This window comes from Lytechinus pictus, chromosome 14 (genome assembly GCF_037042905.1).
Source record: "Lytechinus pictus isolate F3 Inbred chromosome 14, Lp3.0, whole genome shotgun sequence".
NCBI classification, from domain to species: domain Eukaryota; kingdom Metazoa; phylum Echinodermata; class Echinoidea; order Temnopleuroida; family Toxopneustidae; genus Lytechinus; species Lytechinus pictus.
The window spans coordinates 10702808-10727578 of NC_087258.1; the positions used below are offsets into that span (position 1 = coordinate 10702808).

General features: G+C 36.5%; 1 protein-coding gene across 1 annotated transcript; it reads left to right on the forward strand.

Annotated features, from left to right (window-relative positions):
• Positions 1-1289: 1289 nt before the first annotated feature.
• On the forward strand, positions 1290-24486 carry LOC129275899 (phosphatidylinositol 4,5-bisphosphate 3-kinase catalytic subunit beta isoform-like). The gene is made up of 17 exons (XM_064109553.1): positions 1290-1513; positions 1972-2180; positions 2780-2953; positions 3367-3603; positions 4400-4645; positions 5394-5675; positions 7279-7455; positions 7952-8073; positions 9581-9724; positions 10257-10356; positions 11616-11797; positions 13135-13244; positions 14209-14287; positions 15181-15360; positions 17109-17226; positions 18761-18909; positions 19654-24486. The coding sequence occupies exons 1-17, from the start codon at positions 1294-1296 to the stop codon at positions 19913-19915; spliced, it is 2991 nt and encodes a 996-aa protein (XP_063965623.1). The 5' UTR covers positions 1290-1293; the 3' UTR covers positions 19916-24486.
• The last annotated feature ends 285 nt before the right edge of the window (positions 24487-24771 follow it).

Here is a 24771-nt window from a genome sequence, read left to right on the forward strand (position 1 = left end):
CAATGCCACAAAAGTCAACAAAATGAGATTCAATGAAATTTCTTGGGAGAAAACTCCCCACTCCATCTGAAAAAAAGATGCCCTTCTATGGGCAAATGACCATGTATTTGTGTTGCCTCATGGGGCAAACCCCAATGTAGTGGTCTTCCTGCCCTGGGAACATTTTTTTTTACTGGGGGTGCTGATGTAAATTTGAAAAGGGGAAAAAAAGGTTTTCAATAAAAAATCGAGGTCATTTTGGTAGAAAGAAATTTGAAAAGCAAAAAAGAAAAAAAGCACCCCTGCTTCCCAGGGCCATGGATGTATCTAGAAAAAGTGAGTGTACACGTACACCAAGTCAAAATTTACCACTGTATGAGGTAGACTATATAAAAGATATTTTCATTTGTCTAATTGTGTCTCAAGGCAACCACATATCAGGGTCAATTGCTGTTGATACTGCACGCCATGGAGGAGCTCAAGTAGTCTTCAGGTGCAGACCCTGTTTTAAACTTTGATCAACAAGTGGGTCTTTACACAAGACTATCACATATAAAACTTGGCTGTTTCAAGTCACTGTAGGCTGTGCATTCATACCTTAATAAACTCGAGTTTGCTCAGCAGACTAGGACCAAAATAGGCCGATACTACATGTATATTTTTGATTGGTTCTTAGCAGTACATAATTTACATTTATTTTGGTACTGTTCATTGTAGGAAGATGAATTTCTTCTGTAAGAAATGAGTATTCTTAAATTTAGTCTTTTATGAATGAAGGAAGTTGTTCCAGCATATTGTCCCTTATTGCACAGAGTGTATCTAGTTTATTATTCTACGCGCATACACCGTAGAGCTTTGTGAAAGACACTGGCGGATCCAGGGGGGGGGGGGGCATTCTAGCACTAGCGTCCCTTTTTGAAAGCAAGGACTTTTTTTCCTTTTTTTCTTCTTTTTTTTTTGCTTGTCAAATTTTTCATGGACGAAATGGCCTTTATATACATGTATATATATATTTTTTTGCTTATCAAATTTTCCCTAGGAAAATGTGCCCCCCCTTTGGAAAATCCTGGATCTGCCCCTGGTGAAAGAGGTTTTAAAAAATCCAATTAATTTACTTTCTAGAACCAGTAGTCCATTGAGATTTTCATTGTACTTTTCGTTTTTGAAATTTTATCAGATGAAATATCTGTGCCGCAATGGTGCTTAAGGCATAAAGCTTATCGAAAATGACCAAAGCAACAAGAGCATTTAAATGTGCAGTTCTCATATAATTTTCTCTTATTCTTTCCTCTCTTTCCCTCCCAGGAGCTATGGATGAAAGCCAAGTCGGAACCTCTCTTCAACCTGCTCCTAGATCTAAACTATTACATCTTCCAGTGCATCAACTATTCAGCGGAACAGGAGGATCTCTTAGACGAAAAGCGGCGCCTCTGTGACATCAAGCCATTTTGGAGTACCTTGAGAGTCGTCAGGAGGGCGGGTGATGTTGAGGATAGGGTCCTTAACTCACAGATTGGCCTCTGTATTGGAAAAAGTAAGTTTAAGATATAGGATCGTATTTTCATATGGCCATACACAGCTTGGGGGGCAGGGTGGCAGTTGCGCCCAAGAAATTAAAAAAAAAAACTGACATTTTCTTACTGAAAAATTTCACAAAATTCACCAAAAGTGTTCACAAATCTTTCAATTTCATTTTAGAAAATGCAAAATTACCCCATGACAAGGGACTATTCCTCATTTTCTTTGTAGTTTCTACAACTAAAGCAAAGTACTATCAAGGCAAAATGTAATGTAGCAATAAAAATGTTACCTCTGTTGCTAATTTGGAGATCAAATAAATTAGCCTTGTCTCGATGCAGGTCTCCATGATAAAGAACCAGTGTTCTTTATAAATTTCTGGTCACTTCATTTACATGAACAATAAAGAAAAATATTTTAGCCCTAAAAATAACTTTGTTGCCAATTTCAAGATCAAATCCTTGCTCGTTGCAGGTCTTCATGAATACGACCTAATGAAGAACCAGGAGGTCCATGACTTCCGATCTAACATGAAGAGGATGTGCATGTCGGTACAGAAGGCCCATATGAAGTGGTCTTGGGACAGAAAAGCCACTTACCTGTTCCCTCCGCAGGTTGAACTCTCCGCGCCCAACGACCTACAAGAGAGCATCCTCATTGATATGAGGTTTTCCTCAAGTTGGGTGAGTTTATCAAGGGGTTCATATTTACGTGGTGTAACCGTAGGTGGTCTTGTTCTCAGATAGCCCTATACAAGGGCAGATCCAGCATTTAAAAAAAGGGGAGGCACATTTTCCAGATGAAAATTTGACAAGAAAAAAAACGGGTTTTACCTAAAATTAAAGGTCATTTCGTCTGCGGAAATCAAAGGGGGATGGAGGACACTTGGGTACAAAGAGTATATTTACATTACAAATTTTGATTATAGCTCTCAAAAAAAAAGGTAGAAAGGTTGCACATGACAGGTTGCAAAGAAGCTGCACTGGTAGGGATAGATATGGTAAGAACAGTCAGATATTTTGGACATGTGGAGAGGCATCAAAGTCTTGTAAAATATATACGCAATTGGAAGGAAAAGCAATGGGAACGAGACCCAAGGGACAGAGGCCTCAAAATACATCTGGAAACAGAATGTAAAAAAAATTGGAGTGGGCTAAAACTGCAAGAAGAGTGTACCAGGATGGCAAAAGATAGTGATGTGTGGTGGTCAGGAGTCTTCTTTGCTGGTTGGGTCAGACCACGGTAGCTGTAACATTGCTTTTTTCCTCCATTCCATCTCCAGTCCACCACCTCCGTCTTGCAGGTGAAGAGCATGGAGACACCTGAAGACTTGGTAGAGAAGGCACAGAAGAAGATGTCTATGTACCAACAAAATACAGAGGCTGAGGAATACGTCCTCAAAATCCGCAGCTGTGAAGACTTCCTCCTCGGAGGACATCCTCTCTCAAAATACAAGGTACGACCAGAAGTTGATTTGTGATTTTCTTTGAAAATGTACGTGCTTGAACCCGTTAGCTCCTGATCTTCCATATTTTTATCATGCTGCTAGACTAATAACACCAAAGGAGATTGAGCATGGAACCTTTGTTTTCCATTTTGGCAATTCCATAACTTTGATCAAATGATCAGGAACCCGTTATTCTTTATTCTTACTTAAACCAGAGATCCTTATTCTCTTGAGGCTGTTACAATTGAGTCACAATCTTGTGGAACCCTTATGACAGGATATCATCAATGTGAAACCATATTGATTAACTCTTGAGGTCATTACCACTGATCTAGAAACATGTGAAACTTTTACTGCTACGATTGATCACATTCTTGATAATCCGTTGCAACTGCTTCACATTCTTGTCTCCCTCTCCACAGTACATCCGGAAAGCCATTCGTAAAGGCCAGAAGCCGGAGCTCATCCTCATTCACAAGTCTGAGCTGAAGGTCGAGGATCGCTTCAAGGACCCGATGTTCAATGTCCTGGCACAGAAAGAGGAGCAGGCTCCGCCCCTTCCTTCCAAGATGGGTCGTTTCGTCAGCTGGGATATTGATGAGAGGGTCCGGGTTACATTCCACTTAGCAAAGAATGTCAACGTGGTTGAGAAATCAGGGGTAGGTAATGTTCGTGATTTTTATTGACTTATCTGTGATAAGCTACTGAAATCCCTGCATCTGATTGGCTCAAAGCTGGTCTGGGCCATCAAACTACACTATCTTAACTGACCCATTTCAGTTAAAGTCAAGTCGACTGGTGTGTAAGCTTGTCATTAACTTCAGTTTGTGTGGAGAAAAAAATATTGGTTTCTTATCAATTCACAATCAATTCAATTATTTCTAAGAAGATACTCAAGTTATTTGAGTATAAAAAAAGGAAACTGAAAAAGGCACATACATGTGATGCCTCCTGCATAATGCAATTTAATCCAATTTCCATTTCTTAAAAAAAATTCTCACAAAATTTGAATGATGGTTTTTCAGCTAGGAAGGAAATGGAAGGGATAGCACTCAAGTGGAAGTGTCATTACTTGACTCTTAAACCAAGGGTCGATGGTTTAAAAACCACCCAGCGCTAATCTTTGGCAAGGCACTGATCCACATCTGTGACTCTCCATCCAGGTTTTAAATGAGTATCCAGTAGGATGTGAAAGTCAATGTGATTAGATTGGCATGTGTGCACCGATAAACGGCTGCCTGGCCAGGATACTCCCCAGGGAGTGGATATGGTGCACTTGATGTGTGGAACAGTGATGGATTCTTTTGACCGGGGTAATAATATTTCAATGTAAAGCACTTAGAAACCAAAGTATGAAGCACTATAGAAATGTAACTATTATTGTTATTATTATTAAAGGATAGCACTTAAAGTGTGTGTTCTAGAAATTATCATTGAACTTGTATTGTGAAACAGGTACGCCTCAAGGCTGGTGTGTTTCACGGTGACGAGGAGCTCTGTCCGTTCTTCACGTCCAAGGAGGTCGAGGGTCCCGATCCCAGGTGGGGGGAGACCTACGAGGCGGAAATCGACGTCAGCAACCTACCTCGTATGGCGAAGCTCTGTGTCATGGTCTACACGCTAGGCAACAAGAAGATCGTCAAGACCACCTCAGGTGCTCAACTTGACCAAGGGAAACAGAAGAGAAGAAACCCAAGGAAGGTTAGTTGGGGATTCTTTGGGAAGGGTAATGTAGCCCCAGATGGTGGGGTATCAATAGAAAAGGGGGGGAATGCGTAAAGCAAACTGCCTTTCATGGCTAATCTCTGTGTCATGGTCTTCACGCTAGACAAGAAGAAGGTCGTCAAGACCACCTAGGGTGCCAATCTTGACCAAGGGAAACAGAGGAGAAGGAGTCCAATGAAGGTTAGTTGGACATCGTTGGAGGAGGGGTAGTTCAAGAAAGTTAGGGGTATGGGGGGCATTAAAGAGGAAGAAGCCTTCAAAACTTTAATCTGATAAACAACCAAAGAAATCATTAACGTAAAGAAAGTAGAATAGGTGCAATTTCAGGATATTCCACCATCGTAGTTAATTGGAAGGGGGCACAACTCAGTTCTTGCCACTTTCATAGTTTGTTGAGAGACCAAATTTAACACTTGTTCAGTGTGCAGGGTTTTGTATTATTATTCTTTCAATGGGGCAATTTCAGAAATTAACAGTTATTTGTACAAGCAACCCCCATTCTTTGTTTTTACTTAACCTCTTGAACTGCACAAGCCATGGTAATATGAGAGCATTTCAATTTTCACATGACCTGGAAAACAGAAATGAATATGTCTCATGTTCAAACATTTATTCACTATGGAAGTACCATACATTTGTACTTTATCATACAGTACTTAAAAGATTTTCTCAAACAAGATTATTTCACATTTCATCTCCTTCCATCATGCGTTTCTCACTCTAGGATCTAGTACCAATCGCATGGGTGAACCTGACCTTCTTTGACTACCGGTCCCAGCTTCGGACCGGCCCGGTGAAGCTCTTCATGTGGCCGGCCTCGGACGACATCGACCTGAACCCGTTGGGGCCATGCGAATCCAACCCCAGCAGAGACGACACAACATGCATTGAGCTTTCCTTTGAGCAGTACAGGCAGGGTAGCGTCTCCTATCCCACGTTTGACAAGGTTATAGAGAGGGCAGCAGACATCGCGAGGAGTGACGACAATCCATTTGAGACCCCGTCGGTAAGTGTACCACAATCTGCAATGTACTACGATCTTTCTACAAAGTGTACTTCAATCTTTCACTGTGTTGTCTGATATCTATATTTCATGAACTGTTACAAGCATAGAATGAGATGAACATTTCAGGATGTAATGTAATCTTTATTAGTTGCTGTCTGATATGCAATCATTAAGTTCATAAGCTAAGTTGGTAGTTTTAAAAGAAAAATAAAAAATTACAAAAGGAGGATGCTAAATATCCTGAAATGGAAAAAAATTGAATTTTCACAAAGAATCTATGATTGAAAATGATGTAACGGTATTAGGTAACTAAACTTTTGTAAGACTTGAATGTTAGATGATAGTTATAATATAAATCAGATTATTGACCCTTTGTCAAATTTTAGACTGGCTTTCAATCTTTTGTAAGTGTTTGTGAAACAAACTGAGCCATCATACCGACAATTTTATGTAACTGAGTTATTATTATTTAAAATGAATGAAATTTGTGGTATAGAGGAAATAATTATTGCAAGCTTTTAGACTATTTTCATATATTTTTAAAAGAATATGAAGGAAAAATTGAAAGGAATTGCTCTTCCAGTACCCTCACATTTTAAACGTAGTAACATAACAAGTAAAAGTTGAAACTGTCTGCTGAGAATTTGGGTTTAGTCCCACACATGCTTATCTATGTGCAGTTTGATTTGATTGATTTTGATTTGATTTTATTCATATATATATATACATCATTGTTAACATTATATAATATTCATATTAGTATAATCATTCATATTATATATATATATATATATGAGTGGAGCAACATAAGCTCTATGAGCTTGAGAACGATGTTCCAAGAAAAATACATAGATACATAATTATCCATAGATACATAATTATCCATAGGCTAAAAGAATACATTCAATGATGCGAACATCAAATAAGAGGTAAAAGAAGAGCAAGAGAGATAGAGTGAGGGGTGAAAAACAAAGTGGGAAATAGAGAAGTGAATAGAAGGAGAGAAACATAAAAAGAGTACTAACAATATATAAAATACAAGACATCATGTTTTGATAACGAGGACTCGTTGGTGAGGTATTTTGTTTGTATAATAATCACAAACAATAGCCCCCCAAAAAAAGAATTACATATGTGTGGTGGTATATTATTTAACCATGCAATGGTAATACAACATAATGACATTATTATCAGCCTTGTGTTTCATATTTTGAAAGAAGGAAATTTTTAACTTGCCTCTTAAAGGAATTTTTCGTTGGGCATGAACAAATATAAATAGAAAGATAATTCCAAATGTCAGGGCCAGTATGTCGAATAGATCTATGGGCAAGAGCTGTTCTTGGGTTTTCTAAATGAATATTTGTAGAGGTTCGGGTTGGGTGTATTGAAACGGAACATATTTAAAAGGTTGTCTGGAAGTTCGCGGATTTGGAATCTGAATCAGTTCCATGTAACCTGTATAAAAGTTTGTCCATTTGTTAATTACTCTGATGGCTGCGTTGCTTTTCAGGAAACCCAGTTCTTAGGTGCATTTACAGACAGACTTTGATAATGACTATGAGTCAAAGTCACAACCAAAAGTTATTATCTTTTCTTTCTTCAGGAACAAGCCTTGGAGGAGTTGCGTCAGATCGTTGAGAAGGATCCGTTAGAGCCCCTGAGTGAGCAGGAAAGGGAAGACCTGTGGCTTGCTCGGCAGGACTGCAGGGACCAGCTACCCCATGCTCTACCTAGACTGCTCAGATGCGTGCATTGGAACCATAGGGATGAAGTAGCACAGGTACGCAGGGGGGGGGATAGAACTGAATAGGTAAAGATAGGGGAAGTCCAATCAAAAGTAGGAAAGATGAGAGTTTTTTTTTTTCTTGAACCGTCCAAGTCTCTCCTGGATAACGAAATTGAGTTAATTATTCAAGATTTCCATTACTCTTCCTCGATTTGATTTAAGTGTCATGCAAATCTTTAATAGTTTTGTATTTATTTTAAAGGGCCATATAAGCGCCATATAAATACAATTACAATTAGTTGTAGTATTATAATCATTATTCTTATTATTGATGTTAATATTATTTTCAATTTTCAATCGGCCATAACTTAGTTAATTCTTGTCTGACTTCTTTCAATCTTTCGCCATTCTTTTTTTTTCTCTTTTCACACTTGTAAGTGTTGAATTCCCCTTTGAGTTTATTTTAAAAACATACATAGGATGGTATAGAACCAACTGACATTTAATACCATTATATTATCATGAATGTAATTGTATTATTTTTATGTAGATGCAAGCTTTGCTGCAGATTTGGCCTCAGTTGAAGCCAGAAGAAGCCATGGAACTCTTAGACTTTCGCTATCCTGACGTATCCGTTAGGCAGTTTGCAGTCAAGTGCCTTCAACAACTCTCGTGAGTAAAAAACTACCAAATGACCTTCCTCCTAATCGATCGCTCATTTGACTAATTCCTACCAGATCATATGATAGAGCGAAAGGAAACCAATATTTGTCAGGTCAGAGGTCAATACTTCAACCATTACATGTACATGATTCCACAATTGCTGGTGTCATCAATAAGAATTTTCTAGGAAGAAGAGAGTCATTATATCAATTGCTCTGAATAGAGTGATCACTCCATATCTTTTTAAGTTTGTATATCATGATAATATTTGAAGTCATTCTTCATTTTTGTAAACTATATATTGTTTTGATTTTTATATTGAAAGTAAAGAAAAAAAATATTAACTGTCATATATATATTTCATATCAAGCTAATGCGGATATAAAAGACATCTTACCATACATCAGCTGACAACAGAGAGAATTTAATCCATAACTAGGCACAATGAGATGGTAAAGCTTAAAGCAGATACGAACCAATAGCGCCATCTCGAGTCCTCAAATACTCATACCTGGCCAGTTTCCTGACCCATAATGCTAGTGTAGTCTAGTAAAATAGACCCACTTGAATGATAACGTGTTCATTAACTACTCAATACATTTATACCGCAATCATTATGTTACCAAGTAGCAAAACAATTACTTTTCCTCTTAAAACAATTTAGTTTCTCTATACAAATACAAGTATAGGTCAATTTATTCTCTGTAGTATTTGTAGGTATCTGAAAATGTATATTTTAAGACTATGTTTTATAACACACAGTCAATGAGAGACCACACATAGTTCAATCCCCCTTTAATTGAATATTTTCCTGATGGGTTTCAGTTTACCTTACGTAGGTGGTGCTTGTGAAAAAAGATTCCTTTCTTGCTGAATGATACTTCTTGAACAATTGCTTACCATACACTGCATGTTAACAAAGTCATGTGGAACTTTACACACATTGCTATGATTTACCACTTCTCATCCTTTTTAAATCAGCAATTATTGTTGATTCCAATATTACAGCTACTACAGGATTCCCACAGTCATGGAAAATCCTGGGAAAATTTGCGGTCATGGAAAGTCAGGGAATTTGGAAAATTTGTGAAAAGACATGGAATTGCATTTACCTCTTGGCTATGGCAGCTTTCCAGTTTGTCGTGTCTCAAAACTCTCATACTCTGTGATCATACTCTGCTATTATTATAATTGGTGTTCATGATTTCCATTTTCCCCAGTTTTGCGCCATCCCAAATTCTACGTAACTCCTGCGACGTCACGGGAAGTCATGTAAAGCAGCAATTTAGTCGTGGAAAAGTCATGGAATTCTGTATTCATATTTCTGTGGGGACCCTGTACTACCATAACACCTGTATATAAAGACTGCCCAAGAGAGATAAAGAAAGTAGTTTTCACAAGGACGTGGACTTTGTAGACAGGTGTATACTCTAGTACATTCCTCATTGGAAAGTGTTATTTACAGCAGGTTTTTCCATTTTATCACTGTCAATTTTATTTCTTCCCATTCTCACAGAGATGAGCAACTCTCTCAGTATCTTCTTCAGCTGGTGCAAGCCTTGAAGTACGAGACCCATTTAGATTGCGCCCTCGGCAAGTTCCTGTTAGACAGGGCCCTCTCGAACCAGAGGATCGGCCATTTTCTTTTCTGGCATCTAAGGTAAAAATACTATACCCTCTTGTTCATTCAAGTATTAGCATGATGTTAGTGTCAGTTTCTGGGCTACGTCTTATAAAGTTGCGATTGATCGGATCAACAACTATGGAAAGCCAGCAACATCAACAGTTCAGTTCAGTTTGGTTTATTTTCATTTCAACTCAAGTCAATTTAACAGTAAAAGAAATCATGACAAAGATATAAATGAATATACAAGTATATACAATATGACATAGATAAATAAATATTTACAATAGACACTAAACAATATGATAATCATACTAATAATGATATTTACAATGAACTAGATAATCATGATAATAATAACTGTAGAAATTCATGATAAAGCATTTTGCATATAACTTCTTTTATTCATCTTTACTATTTAAATGAATGTTGAGGAAATGGAGGGATCCACTATATAACAACATACAGTATAACATGACTTCTCATTTAAGATCAGCCCGCCCCCCCCCCCTCCCCTACACAGAATAGATTATTTTATATAAAGAGACATTTCTTTTCATATATTTAGAGCTGAGATGCATCAATCTGCTGTGTGTACCAGGTTTGGGCTGATGCTAGAGGCTTACTGTAGAGGCAGCATGGCTCATATCAAAACACTTAGCAAACAGGTCAGTAATGCAACCCTGACAACAAGCAGACCTGCCAACCAGTACATTTTAGCCGTATTTAGTACGTTTTTGCAACCAAAATACGGCAGTACGTTTTTTCTTTGAAAAATACGCTTTTTGTATTAAAAAAAAAAAAAAAAAAAAAAAAAAAAAAAAATTAAACTAAATCGTAATTTATTGAGAAAAATAATCTCTATACAGAGCTGCCAAGTAGTATGATTTTTCCGTATTTAGTACGTTTTTGCAACCAAAATACGGCAGTACGTTTTTTCTTTAAAAAATAAGTTTTTTGTATTTAAAAAAAAAAAAAAAAAAAAAAAAAACGTACACAAATATGGTTATTAGATCAATGTAATTTCAGGTAACTTTTTTTTTTTCAATCATTTTGTAAAAACCAGGGTGAGAAATACACTTTTTTAGGGAAAAATACAAAATGTATATATCTCACACGGTAAAAATACTGATTTTGGGGATAAGAATACTGAAAATGCAAAATACAACTTGGCAGCTCTGTCTATATGTCTCTATTTCATAAAACGTGCACAAATATGGTAATTAGATCAATGTAATTTCAGGTAACTTGTTTTTTTTTCAATCATTTTGTTCAAACCAGGGTGAAGATATACACATGTTTTGATGTTTTGTTTTTTTTCATCTGCAAGAGCAGTGCGCATTTTAGCTTGCATGCAGCTTGAGCGCCGCGATGAGCGAGTGCGCCAAGAATTTTATTATGAAATACACTTTTTGGGGGAAAAATACAGTTTTTTTTATCACAGAATACAGTTTTTCATTCCCAGAGGTTGGCAGGTCTGAACAAGTGCTACAAAGATTCCTACTCCGTTGATACAGTCAAGGAGTTTGTCAGATGCTTGAAGAAGGTCATTGAATATCCTTTCCAGATGTTTTCATCGACCTTGATTTTAGGATATCACCTATTCAAAATACTTTTATTGATCTTGACTAATGGGGTCACAAGTTCAGAGGTCATTACATACATGAAAATATCTTGTTCTTGCAATAATCAAATAACCCTTTAAGGATCATCTTTAAGCTTGACTCGTGTATGCACATGGGAGTGATGGGGGGTCAGATTAGATGGGGGGTGCAACAGGACCAAAGGTCAAACAGGTCAATATTTGAACATTTCAGAAGTGAGGTGCAATTTGTTTCTGCTCTGTAAATTGCAGAGGCATAAATATCTTGAGTGTATTCAGTTGAAAATTAATGTACATTTCTTATCAAACTTGTTTATGTTTTAGGTGGAATCGCTCAACAAGATGAAGAATCTGAACGAGCTCATCAAATCAAAGCAGGCTAAACAACAAGATAAAGTAGAGATTAGAGACATGATGAAGAAAGTCCTCCAACAAGACTCCTACGCTGACACGCTCTCAAATTTTGTCTCGCCGCTGTGTCCTGCAAATAAACTCAGGTGTCTTAGGTATGAAATTGACCAATTTTTCTTTAAAGGGGAATCCAGCCTTGGCCATAAAATGTTGTGTTGGGAAGGAGAAAAATAAATTAAACAGAATGGTGAAAGTTTGAAAGAAATCGGACAAGCAATAAGACAGTTATAGCTGCTTTAAAATTGAGATCACTAATACTATGTAGATTTCAAATTGGCAACCGAGTAAGTAAATTATGACAAGGGGCAAGGACAACTTTCCCATAGGCCATGTACTTTATAATCAGGGATTTGTGGTTTTCTCCTAAGTACCTACTCCCCTGTGGCAGTAATCTAAATATAATCCAGGTAGTATATTGGTTTATGTCCTCATGAAAGAAAAATATAATTTGAAATAAAACTTTTGGGAAAAGTGACATTTTAGCCATAATATGTATTGGAGCACATGGAAGAGTAGTCCTTGTCTTACATCACTATGACATCCCATATGCGGCCAATTTGAAGTCTCCATGGGTATAGTGATTACCAATATTTACAACTTTAAAAATTCATAACTTTCTTGTTGTTTGTCCAATATTGTTCAAACTTTCACCTATCAACTTGTCTGATTTTTCTTTTCCTTATAAAAACAAGTTTTTATTTGAGTTGGATTCCCCTTTAAGGGCACAGCTATCCTGATATCATTTTGTTTCCTTAGCAGCATGATAAATATTTACCAATTAAAGTTTGACAATATCTGGTCATACATAACAGAATTGTGATTTATTTTTGCAATATCACCCACAAGCTGCTTGTCCATCTGTTGAGTAGTATAAATTCCATTAACTGCAATCTATTCTGAATTTTGAATTTGTTCACCTGTGCATCAAATGTGAAATCAGAAAAGTTTTATCTCACACACTATTTAAAACAAGTCTAGCATAAAATACAGTGGCTGTTCAAGTGTTTATTTGTTTGATACCAACACCTAAGACTCAGTTTATTCATTGTTTATTTTAGCCATGTCTGATTAAGTTTTGTACAAAAAAAGTTTCTATTTCTTGAAAATTAGGATTTAACATCAATCATGAGTCATTTTCATTCTAACTTACAAAGTATTGAGATATTAAAAGCAGCAATTCTCGTACTACTGAACAATAAAATTCTTCTCATTAAAACTATGATAATTAGATTTTTCATATATGTAAAATTTGTATAAAATTTTGAATTGTTATTCAGCATCCCTTTTACTCTTAAGAATCAAATCATTCTATTGGTCATATTAACTCTACACAAAAATGTTATGATACATGTACTATATATCTTCATGAAACTGATTTTGCTATGGGTTGCTACAGTATTAATATGCCTTCTTTCTTTATTTTGAATCACAGACTAAACAAGTGCAAATTCATGTCATCCAAGATGAGACCGCTATGGTTGGTGTTTGAGAATGACGATCCAATCGGAGATGATGTCTACCTTCTCTTCAAGAACGGCGATGGTAAGAGCTCTTGTTGTTGGGTCATTCAAATTTCCCCTTAATGTTGGTGATACCTGGTGAAAGAGAGAAACAGTTTACTTCTCATCCATGATCCCGGAAGTTGATTAACACATCAAAGTCGATAAGGAAGATTGACCCATTGCGTACTGGAACAGGGCGATCCCTGTACAATGTCTTTGGGAATCTCAGAATTCAGGAGGCAACGGGTTAATGAATAACACACCTTTTGTCCTGCAATGTCTCCCAATGCTAAAAGAAATCTTTGAATGTCAACCTTTATATCAAGCCTTTACTTGTTATTTCCATGTCTCTTTCTTTATCTAAATATATTTTTATTCATTTACTCATAGGGGGTGTTGCAAGAAAATATTTGCGATCTATTGCAAATATTCTGTTGCAATTTTATGATTGATAGATCGATGTTAGCTGTAGCAAATCAGATTAAACTTCTTGTTTTAAGGAGCAGATTAGCAATCAATCACTAATTTGCAATTAACTACAAGACATATGAATGATTTAGGGACCAAAAATAGACTTGCAATTGATCAATTGCAAGTCAGTTTTAGGTCCTAAAATCAATTACAAATCTGTTGATTTCCAAGCGATTGGTGGTATGCTTCCTGGTGAGTGTTTCATAAAGCTGTTTGTAAAGTTAAGCTCAACTTTACGCACGACTGGAACATGTTCTTATGTGGAATCAATGCCATAGGGATGCATCATTTAGCACAAGAAGGGGTCACCAGTCGTGCGTAAAGTCATTCGTGTCTTACGAACAGCTTTATGAAACACCCACCAGCATCAGCAAAAGTAATTTGATTTGCTTGGGTTAAAATTGATCTATCACTTGTAAATTTGCAACTGAAATTTTCAATTGATTGCAAATAGTTTCTTGCAACCCCCCTTGCTCTTAAAGTATCATTTTATCCATTCATGTTTTGATTGTTTTAACATCTTTATTTTCTAGATCTAAGACAGGACATGTTGACTCTCCAAGTCATGCAGATTATGGACAACATCTGGCAGGAAGAAGGATTAGATCTGAGGTACGCTTTTATTTTGAAACTCTTAAACCAAAAACAAACTCCTGGGGGCTGTTTCATGGAGCTTCCTGTTAATTATTTTCACTGACAAATTTGTTCTCAGCCAATCAGATGCAAGAATTTAAATAGCTTATAACAGCTGTCTGTTCAAATCACTTATGATTTGTTTCATGGAATTATCCTGTGGTGTTGTCACTCTATTTTGAAATAGGTGACCTGGATCATTCAGCATCCCAGAATTCAACCCTTATTTATTAAACAGTGTTGCACATTCGTTTTCTGCCATTTCACCCCTATTATATCGAAACAAAATGAGTGCGATTTTGCAATTTAAAACACTCATACGGTATTCCACATATCAAAATACAAATTTTGCTGAACCACCTCTATTTTAACAACATTAAGTTCAGTTACCGTAAGAGTCATTAACAAAACATTCCAAATCAGGAATAGGAAATCTTATTTGTATTCATTTTCCATGGAGCTGGTATAAGTAATATCAAGTATCTGTTGTACAAAAAAAAAACGCTTTGATTTAAAATTAGTTTTCTGCTAATTTTCAAAATGTATATATGCAAAAGTAAATGATCATTATCTTTCATTTACTTTGATATTTTTTTAAGCTTGTAACAAAATACTTTTCAAGTCAATCATTTGTCGCTAGGATATGTTATCACTTAAATTTTTAATCAAAGTTACATTCATATAGTAAATTAAAAAAGAAAATGTTTGATATTTCAGTGCCATAAGGTTCGTAATATTTTGCTCCCATTTTTGCCTCAGTAAGATGCATATAACTTCATTCAGCATACCTCAGAAGTGAATTTTATCTGTCATCGTCACCACCTAATATTTGGATATTCCCGATTGAACACCTCACTTTTCTTTTCTTTCAGGATAATCCCCTATCGTACGCTCGCTACCGGGCCCAAAGTTGGCCTAATCGAGGTGGTGACCAACGCCGACACCATCGCTAACATCCAAAAGCAGCACGGATCGGTCAACGTGCTGACCGCTGCATTCCAGAAGACGGCTCTCTTTGAATGGATCAAGAAACACAGTCCAACAGAAGAGAAGTAAGATATAAAACAAATAATGTACATCGTAGAGGGCATAAGTAACAATTATATGCCCAAGTTTCTTTTGTGACAGCCCAGCATGTTTGGTCTGTGCTAATTCTAATATAAAGCGAATCTCAAGTAGCTGCAGCAAACAATGAGTCCAACAGAAGAGAAGTAAGATATTAAACAAATAATGCACATTGTGGATGGCCTTAGTAAGAATTATATGCCCTAGTTTCTATTGGGACAGTCTTAACATGTTTGGTCTGGGCTAATTCTAATTTAAATCGATTCTCAAGTAGTTGCAGCAAACAATGGTTCCATGTGAAAGTCTTTACAATCAGGTCAATTTTCACTACTTTACTTTATTGTACATCTAGATCTAGTATGTTTACCGAAACCCAACATTATGAAATTATGAAATCTAAGCTGAAAAGTGAACACACTGAAATTTGCCAACGCAGATAAGCAAACGTGGGACCATGTATTATTATTGCCTGGAAAAAAAATAAACACCTTGCTTGGATACCACACATGTTTTTTTGTCTCACCTGCATAGCAGAGTGAGACTATAGGCGCCGCTTTTCCGGCGGCGGCGGCGACGGCGGCGGCGGCGTCAACACCAAATCTTAACCTGAGGTTAAGTTTTTGAAATGACAGCATAACTTAGAAAGTATATGGACCTAGTTCATGAAACTTGGCCATAAGGTTAATCAAGTATTACTGAACATCCTGCCTGAGTTTCATGTCACATGACCAAGGTCAAAGGTCATTTAGGGTCAATGAACTTAGACCATGTTGGGGGAATCAACATCAAAATCTTAACCTAAGGTTAAGTTTTTGAAATGTCATCATAACTTAGAAAATATATGGACCTAGTTCATGAAACTTATACAAAAGGTTAATCAAGTATCACTGAACATCCTGCATGAGTTTCACATCACATGACCAAGGTCAAAGGTCATTTAGGGTCAATGAACTTTGGCCGAATTGGGGGTATCTGTTGAATTACCATCATAACTTTGAAAGTTTATGGATCTGATTCATGAAACTTGGACATAATAGTAATCAAGTATTACTGAACATCCTGTGCAAGTTTCAGGTCACATGATCAAGGTCAAAGGTCATTTAGGGTCAATGAACTTTGGCCAAATTGGGGTATTTGTTGAATTACAGCCATAAATTTGAAAGTGTGTTGGTCTAGTTCATAAAACTTGGACATAATAGTAATCAAGTATCACTGAACATCCTGTGCGAGTTTCAGGTCACATGATCAAGGTCAAAGGTCATGTAAGGTCAAAGAACTTTGGCCACGTTGGGGGTATTTGTTGAATTGCCATCATATCTCTATAAGTGTATTGGTCTAGTTCATAAAACGTGGAAATAAGAGTAACCAAGTATCACTGAACATCTTGTGCGAGTTATAGTAGTTTTCAAAATCAGCACTGCTGCTATATTGAATCGCGTGATGCAGGTGAGACGGCCAGAGGCATTCCACTTGTCTAATTTCTCAGTAATTATGCAATTTTGACTAGAATCATGAGGCATATTTTTTTAAATATACATACACAACACTTGCATAGTCATTTTATGTGATTCTGGTGAAACTCATTTTTCCCATTCCCACACCTGTCATTCACATTAAATAGGGGGGGGGGGTGGGCATCGTAGGCTAGTGGTTACGACTCATTATAAACTGCCTTCATTCTTCTCTTCATATTCATTCTTTAACTCATTTTATCTGGTTCTCTCTCCTTCTGCAGGCTTAATAAAGCAATAGAAGACTTCACCTTGTCCTGTGCAGGCTACTGCGTCGCAACCTATGTCTTGGGCATCGGTGATCGGCACAATGATAACATCATGGTGAAAGAATCAGGCCAGGTTAGTACGTCAAGATGAACACAGTACTGTAGACCAAATTCTAAAGTCCAGTCGGCTATGGTCTAAGCCCGCGCTAAAATTAGGGGAAACCGACGATTTTAAAATGTTGATAATGCACATCTCTTGTTGTTTTCTTCAATGGTGAAGAAAAAAAAATGGTTATCATTCCCAGACAGATATCAATGGATTGAGCACCTAGTCTGCTGACAAATAGAACCTCTGGTGTTAGAAACTAAATGTTACGATTAGCTATCCATAGAATATACCGCAACTTTAGATCAGAGTTTTGTATTAAACCCTTGTTCAGAGTACATGCCAGTGTGTCTTTGATAATTCTTAACCCTAAAAGGACTGGGCTATTTTGACCTCGGCCATCGTTCGTGCGATTGCACCAAAATTTGGCACGCACATTCTTTACCACATAAAATATGAGCCAGTCTAGAAAATTTCAAAAAATGATAATTTCTTATTTATTATGAATGAAATATGCAAATTTATTCCTGAAAAACATTTACATATTTAACACCCAATTTCACTTTGTACACAAAGTATAAAAATGAGCCATTTTCGTTGTAACATTGTCTGATAAAAAGCCACGTGGTGTTGTGACGCTATACTCGTACATTGCGAATTTGATCTCAAAAGTTGCGCGAGACTTCAAATAAAAAAGTCGTAAAATTTTGCGGCGTTATCTTTTCGCGTTTCGGAAATATTGCACAAAGCGTTGAGGGGGGCCATCATGGTCCTCCAGCCCAGTCCTTAATAGGGTTGAGCATCTGCCAATAGTAGGTGGTCATGAGAGGCATTGTCTGTGTCTGGGGTTTGTATCCATTTGGTGTAATACCAGCAGATTGTCTAATTTTCAGATCTTTCTAACATCTTCATAACTAAACCATCTTGGTCTACTATCAGTTTGTACTGACCGACTTTGTTAGCGCTAACAATGCGCTAACAGAGGCTCTGTTACAACCACTGGGTAACAACCGGTAATATTGCAGAGATGCCTAATGTTACAACAATGTATTACTTACACATTGAAATAAACATTTTGACTTCACAATTCAAAAGATGTTAGTGGCTGGGCTTACTGTTAGTGCCCTGCTAGGCTAACAACGTTTCTGTGCGGCCGGCACTGGTCTCATTACTGTTTGGGTTCGGTCCAAACATCATTTGCTCTAATAATCACTTGGTATGTTTCACTTTGTCAAAGGAAAGTTTGGCTCATTAACAGTCCATCTAACCATATTATATAGACTAAAGAGTTTGACCAATTGGATATTAAATGAAGCGAGTATAGCCTTACTGGATATTAGACAAAGTTTGCATGGAGGTAATGGTGATAATGATGTTGATAATGATAAAAGTGGTAGTAATGATGATGATAATAACATTGATGGTGATGCTGATGATAATTATGATAATACCAGCGAGGATGATTAAACTGCAGATGATGACAATAATGATGATAACAATTGCACAAATCATTGTAATAATTGTGACAATAATTAATAATATTGATTGGTTGTCATTACAGCTCTTCCACATTGACTTTGGTCATTTCCTTGGGAACTATAAGAGGAAGTTTGGTGTCAAGAGAGAAAGGGTTCCTTTTGTCCTGACCCATGACTTTGTCCACGTCATCACCAGAGGCAAAGGGGCCAGCACGACTACAGAATTCGACAGGTAAGTCCCCATAGATTTACAGTTATTGCCTACCTACCAAGCTTTCCTATTGATTAATGCTGCAGTCACATTCCCCTACGGTGAGTCAAAAACAGCCGTTTTACGGATTTCTATACAAACCACATACAGGAAGCTGGTACAAAACTTGTAATAAGGCTATTTTTGATTCTCCATACAGCCATCATAGACGAAATGCGACTGCACCAATAGCAGGAACATTCCTATTTGGGGAAAAGTCAATCAGTCTTTTTGGTTTAAATCCTGTTAAGTCCCCCCACTTTACTTTATTCATTGCACCCCCTTTCCTCAGCCCAACCCTTCTACTGAAGAAAATGCCATGTTAAACTGTGTTATTATTCTGTAGTATTGAATAGGAAATTAAGAATTTCATATTTCTGGAATTTTTTTAGTTTGTTTCTATTTCTTGGCTGTCAAGATTGGCAGATATGTTAAACGATAAATGTCAAGGGAATGCCTTGTGAGACATTCTAATGCTACGTGCACTCTGTTCTGAAGTAAATTCTGTAGAAACTCATCATTTCAGTACTCGAAAATGTTTCCAACATATCAGTTAAAGTTTGATATTACCTATATGATAGTAACATAATGTTATGGTATTTTTCCCTAAATCATTATTTATTTTGTTATAATAATTTTTAGTGTATCAATGCATGCATTGATGCTCTAAATTTCCTTGATAATTGAGTGAATGTCATCTTGAATTTCCTCTCGTGTTTCCCTCAGCTTCCGGCGGTGCTGTGAGGAGGCATTCATGATCCTCCGTCGCCGTGGCAACCTTCTTATCAACCTTTTTGCCATGATGCTCTCAAGCGGGATCCCAGAGCTGTCGGACGAGACCATCAAGTACCTGCGGGACGTCCTGGTCCTGGACCGCAACGAGGACGACGCCTTGCGCTTCTTCCAGGGCAAGTTTAACGAAGCCCTCAAGAACTCTTGGAAGACTAGTTTTGATTGGATGATGCATCATATAGCCAATCGTGATTGAGACAATCGATGACATCATCAAAAAGACTTTTACATTCAGCCGTATGGATTTAGACAGTAAGATCACCTTATACAGCTTTACAGCATTGCGATTGAAATGACATCATCAGAACAGTGTTATGCTTCAGACTTCAAAATCAGCTATCGGGATTATACGGTGTTGCGATGGAGATAATGACATCACTAAAGCAGTGTTACGCTTCAGACTTCAACATCAGCTTTAATATTGGAGTTAGACCCAAAAAAAATCACTTTCAAAGTGTTATGATGTAGACAATGACATCACTAAAACAGCTTTGTGATTCAGACATATGCATGTACATCAGAAATACAAATCGCATATACGGTATTGCGATTGAGACTTGTACATCACTGATATGCTGTCAAGGTTGAGACAATCATATTACAAATATGCTGTCACTGTTTGATATGTCAACTACAGCACACACACCCCACGATGCTATAACAGGTGTACCTGAGGCATAACGATGGAGGTTCATGACTGCGGCAAACGGCTGTGTTTATGTTAGAAAACTGTAGAATACAAGTGTGCAATGAAGGAGCAGTAATACCACAGAACACATTGCATAGCCAGTCACTACATGCTTATTATTGATATATGAATGGGTTATTTTACAGACTTTTCTAAGAAGGATTATGGGAAATTGACGATGTGAGAGATTGAATGATCGGAGAACTTTTGCTTGAATATCATACACTGATATTTTATTCACATGATACATCAAGAGATTGTAGCTTATAGCTTAGGCTATAATTCTGAATAATGATAATAATGAGAATGACTTGACTTATGGCAGCTGTTTTTTCTTAGGCGTGGCTACCCTTTGCAATCTATTGGGGTATTGCAAGAAATTGCAATCAATTTCAAGTCAATTTTGGGTGCAAATATCAATCATAAATCTGGCAATCAGTTGCAAAATCGCATATCATTACTTTTTTGCAACAAGACATTCATGTATTAAAGCACTAAGTAAACAACAAGACGTTAAATCAATTTGGTCAAGTTACAATCGATATATCAATTGTAAGTCAGCAAATGGAATTTGTGATTGATTGCAAATATTTTCTTGCGACACCCCCCTCAGTTGCTTGTACAAGGGACACACCAGGCACAGAGTGTTATGAGAGAATGTGAATGCTGATCATGTTGATTCATTTGATTTAGGAGAGAGATTTTTCGTCAAGTGCATACAGAAAATAAGAAGTCTATGAAATATGTTGAGCAAAGAGTATGATTTTAGTAATGTTATGCTTCGATTCACATCATGATATATGTTTCACTGACTGGATAGAGTATATAGAAAGTAATGCTGGATGAAATGATATGTCTATTTACTTATTATTTGCAATATTAGTAGGTATGAATACTTTGACTAGTTCAAATTTATATAAAAACAATAAAAAGTAATTCCCCTTTTCAAAATACCATAATTTTTTAACCCTTTCAGCGCAATTTAACTATCACTATATTACAAATTTTCCATAGACTGTTACTCAAGACATCGTAGGCAGTGCAAACAAGTTAAAGCAAAATGACCTGTCGGGAATCTTTCCACACTTGTTGACGAAAATTTAGTTAGTGATTCAGGGTGCTACATAACTTTTTAGAAGCACTTGCCCAGTCGGGCAAGTACATGTTCAAATAGTTGGAATATACCTGCCCCAAAATCTATTTCACTTGCCCAAAAAATCCTTGAAAAAAAAAGTGTTACCTCTTCAAAAGAAAGTTTTGTGCAGTTTTATAAACCATTGACCTTTTTCTCTCTTTTGACATGAACTGATCTACCTGCCATGACCAAAATTGGGGTCAAAATCATATCATATCAACCCCAATTTTGGTCATTCTACTGTGAGAATTTTGCTTTCCCAATTCGGGCAAGTAGTTTTGGTCTTTTACTTCAAAACACTTGCCTGACTCTAACATTTACTTGCCGCGGACAATCAGGCAAGTGCTTATGTAACACCCTGGTGATTGATCCGTTGTGTAATGGGCATGAGTGGACATACATTGGATGCCAAATTGCTACTATTCAAAAGTTGCAAGGGTAATTTCTCTCACCAAAGTGGCAGAAAATGATAGCATTTTCCCCTTTATTTAAATGAAGTGCATTTCAGTAGACTGGTAGGATAGGCTACAATCTGACATGCAAAGTACAATGTGTTGAGAAATGTCTGATTTTATTTTTCACTTACTTTATTGAATTTTATGATTTCAAAATCATGTAAAGATAAACAATTTCACTGAACCATTTAAAAAAATGACAAACACCAGAAAAGCTGTAAAGAGAAATAATAACATCAATAACTTAATCATGTACCAAAAACGGAGTTTGTGAAATTTCTTGATAACCCTAAACCTTGCAACTTTTGAAAAGTGAAATTTTTGCCTTTATCGTAAGCTTGATGTATCAGTATGATTTTAATTCAGGAGTGAGATGGTAGGTGCAGTAAAACTTCTGCCAAATTACATGTATGTTGATAAATTTGTTAAAAATCTGTGGTATTTTGATGAAGGGGAAGCAATTTTTTTGTCTGTTTTGTTTAGATCGGGTAAGTTCTTACATGCATGAATGCATTGACTATATGCCTTTGTCAGTCCAGTTTCGTAGAACTTGATATTAATTACAAATGCAAAAATGCTACGACGATTTTGCAATCAGCCAATTAAATAACATGATTTTAATTACAAGAATTTTATTCATAAAATATGTTGTATGAAATAGGCCCTGAATTGGGTGTAAAGAATAAATTTGGTAGAGGATCCAATGCAATTCCATTTCATTCTATTGTCCACTTTATGGAAATACTTTTTGCGCACTCTACAAGTATGCCTCATAAATGTATTGCTAATTCTATGAAGGACGATATTTGATGATGAACTTGAAAAGCAAAATTATGAAATTTTATTTGATTCAGAAGTCTGATCAAAATATGAATCTGTAACCTTGTTAAGCAATGAAATATCAATCTGAACCTCACACTTTGCACTGTAAACTGAAGCGCTTTAGCCAATCAGCAAACACCTGTGACTCATTATGTAATCCACATATGAATCTGAAATTGTTATATACTCAAATATGAATCTAAACCTCAAAATTCTGTTTTTAGTAAAGTGTTAGAAAACTTGGATGTAACGCAAATCAAATATGTCATGAAATATCTACGAGAGCCTTTTCCATTTTCTAAAGGTAGTTCTTTCTTGGGTTTGTAGGTGAAAGCAAATAAAAAAAGTCCATGGTATATATTGTTCCATATGTTACCAAGTATTATGGCTTTATGGACATCAACTATGTTTGTTCCACTTGACTTAATCTTCCAATTTCATCAAACTATATGATTCATTTGATGGAAGGGACTGCGAAAGTACGGGGTCGTGTTTCACATATCTTGTTATCAAGAATTAATGCTAGAATTCTATGACAACTGATCTCTTGACCAATCAAATGGTATGATTTCAGTAACTTATAACATTAACAGTAGCTTGTAACTTGCCATTGATAACATGTGTGGTGAAACCTGGCCGAGTGGGGGTGGTCCAGTGGATGAGGTTCTGGACTGTGATCTCCAAAGTGCAAGGTTCGAGTCCTCACAGAAACCATCCTTGATACTTGATGTAGTAATCCCTTTGGCATCCCGAGGGGAGTTTCACATTGGGTGATTTCAAGTACGGTGTTGACCTTTTGGTGTTGGTGTTAGGTCAATTTTTACACGATTATAACACCAAATGTAAAATAAAGATGGTCCCGAAAAGTCACTCACTAGTTATTGAGATGTCAATAATGTGATCTTGATCAGTTTTACAAACTTAGAATAAGTTTTGGAGCTAAGGGAAGCAATCCAAAATTCAACACCAACACCAACACCAGGGCAAACACCGGACTTGAAATCACCCATTGAGTGATGTGTGTCATACTTATGTACTGACATGCACATGATATATAACAAGCAAACTTATTGATTAATTTTGACCTAATGAAAAAATACTTAGTGTATTTGTGAAATACCCCCCAGGTTTGAAATTCACCTTGTGGTTTTGGTGTAAATCGTAATGTGTCGATGATGTCCTTTGGCAAGACATGAATCTATATTTGCCACTCTCCACCCAGGTGTAAATGTGTGCCCAACAGGAAGGAATTCCTTGATTGGTCATGTAAGTGTGGGTTACATTTGAGCGCATCGGGTACCCTTTTTAGTCAATGCTCTTCATCCAATCCATAAATTATCCAATATCTATGACACTGGTGTTTTCACTGGGCCTTTTTTTTTATGCTAGGTATTGCCGTTTTACAGTTTTGAAATGCATCAGAACATAAAACTGGTTAAACAGTAATGTGTGGACAATATAAAGTGGACTTGCTTGAATATGACTGTGGTGCGAAAAATGTATGAGAGTCAGAGTTTATTTGTAGCTGATAGAATGAATATTTTATTTTATGTTTTCCATGTAGTTTCGCTATCAAACATAAAATCTATATTTTATGGTAATGTGACCAAATGTATTGTACAATTTTATTCAGATATTAAAAAAAAACTAGCAATTTTACATTCCCAGTTAAATTGTGATATGGCTGCTTTATTTTTTGACTGGTTTAGTAAAATAATTTTGTTTGGAATATGTAGAATTCAGTTTCCCCCTTGAAACAGAATTGGCTTATGCATATTTTTAAAACTAATATATATATAGTAATAGTAATGATTATAATATTGATAGCATTTTGATGATGATATTGATTATAGTGATGAGGATTATAATATAATGACAATGATGAAAATGGTGATGATTAGGTTGATGTTAGTGAGAATGTTGATGATGGTGATAGTGGTGATGATGATTAT

Coding starts and splice junctions, on each gene's coding strand:
- LOC129275899 (XM_064109553.1), top strand. CDS start 1,294: ATGAAAGCCAAGTCGGAACCTCTCTTCAACCTGCTCCTAGATCTAAAC. Junction 8,074..9,580: donor AAGTGCCTTCAACAACTCTC/GTGAGTAAAAAA, acceptor CCATTCTCACAG/AGATGAGCAACTCTCTCAGT. Junction 9,725..10,256: donor TTTCTTTTCTGGCATCTAAG/GTAAAAATACTA, acceptor TCATATATTTAG/AGCTGAGATGCATCAATCTG.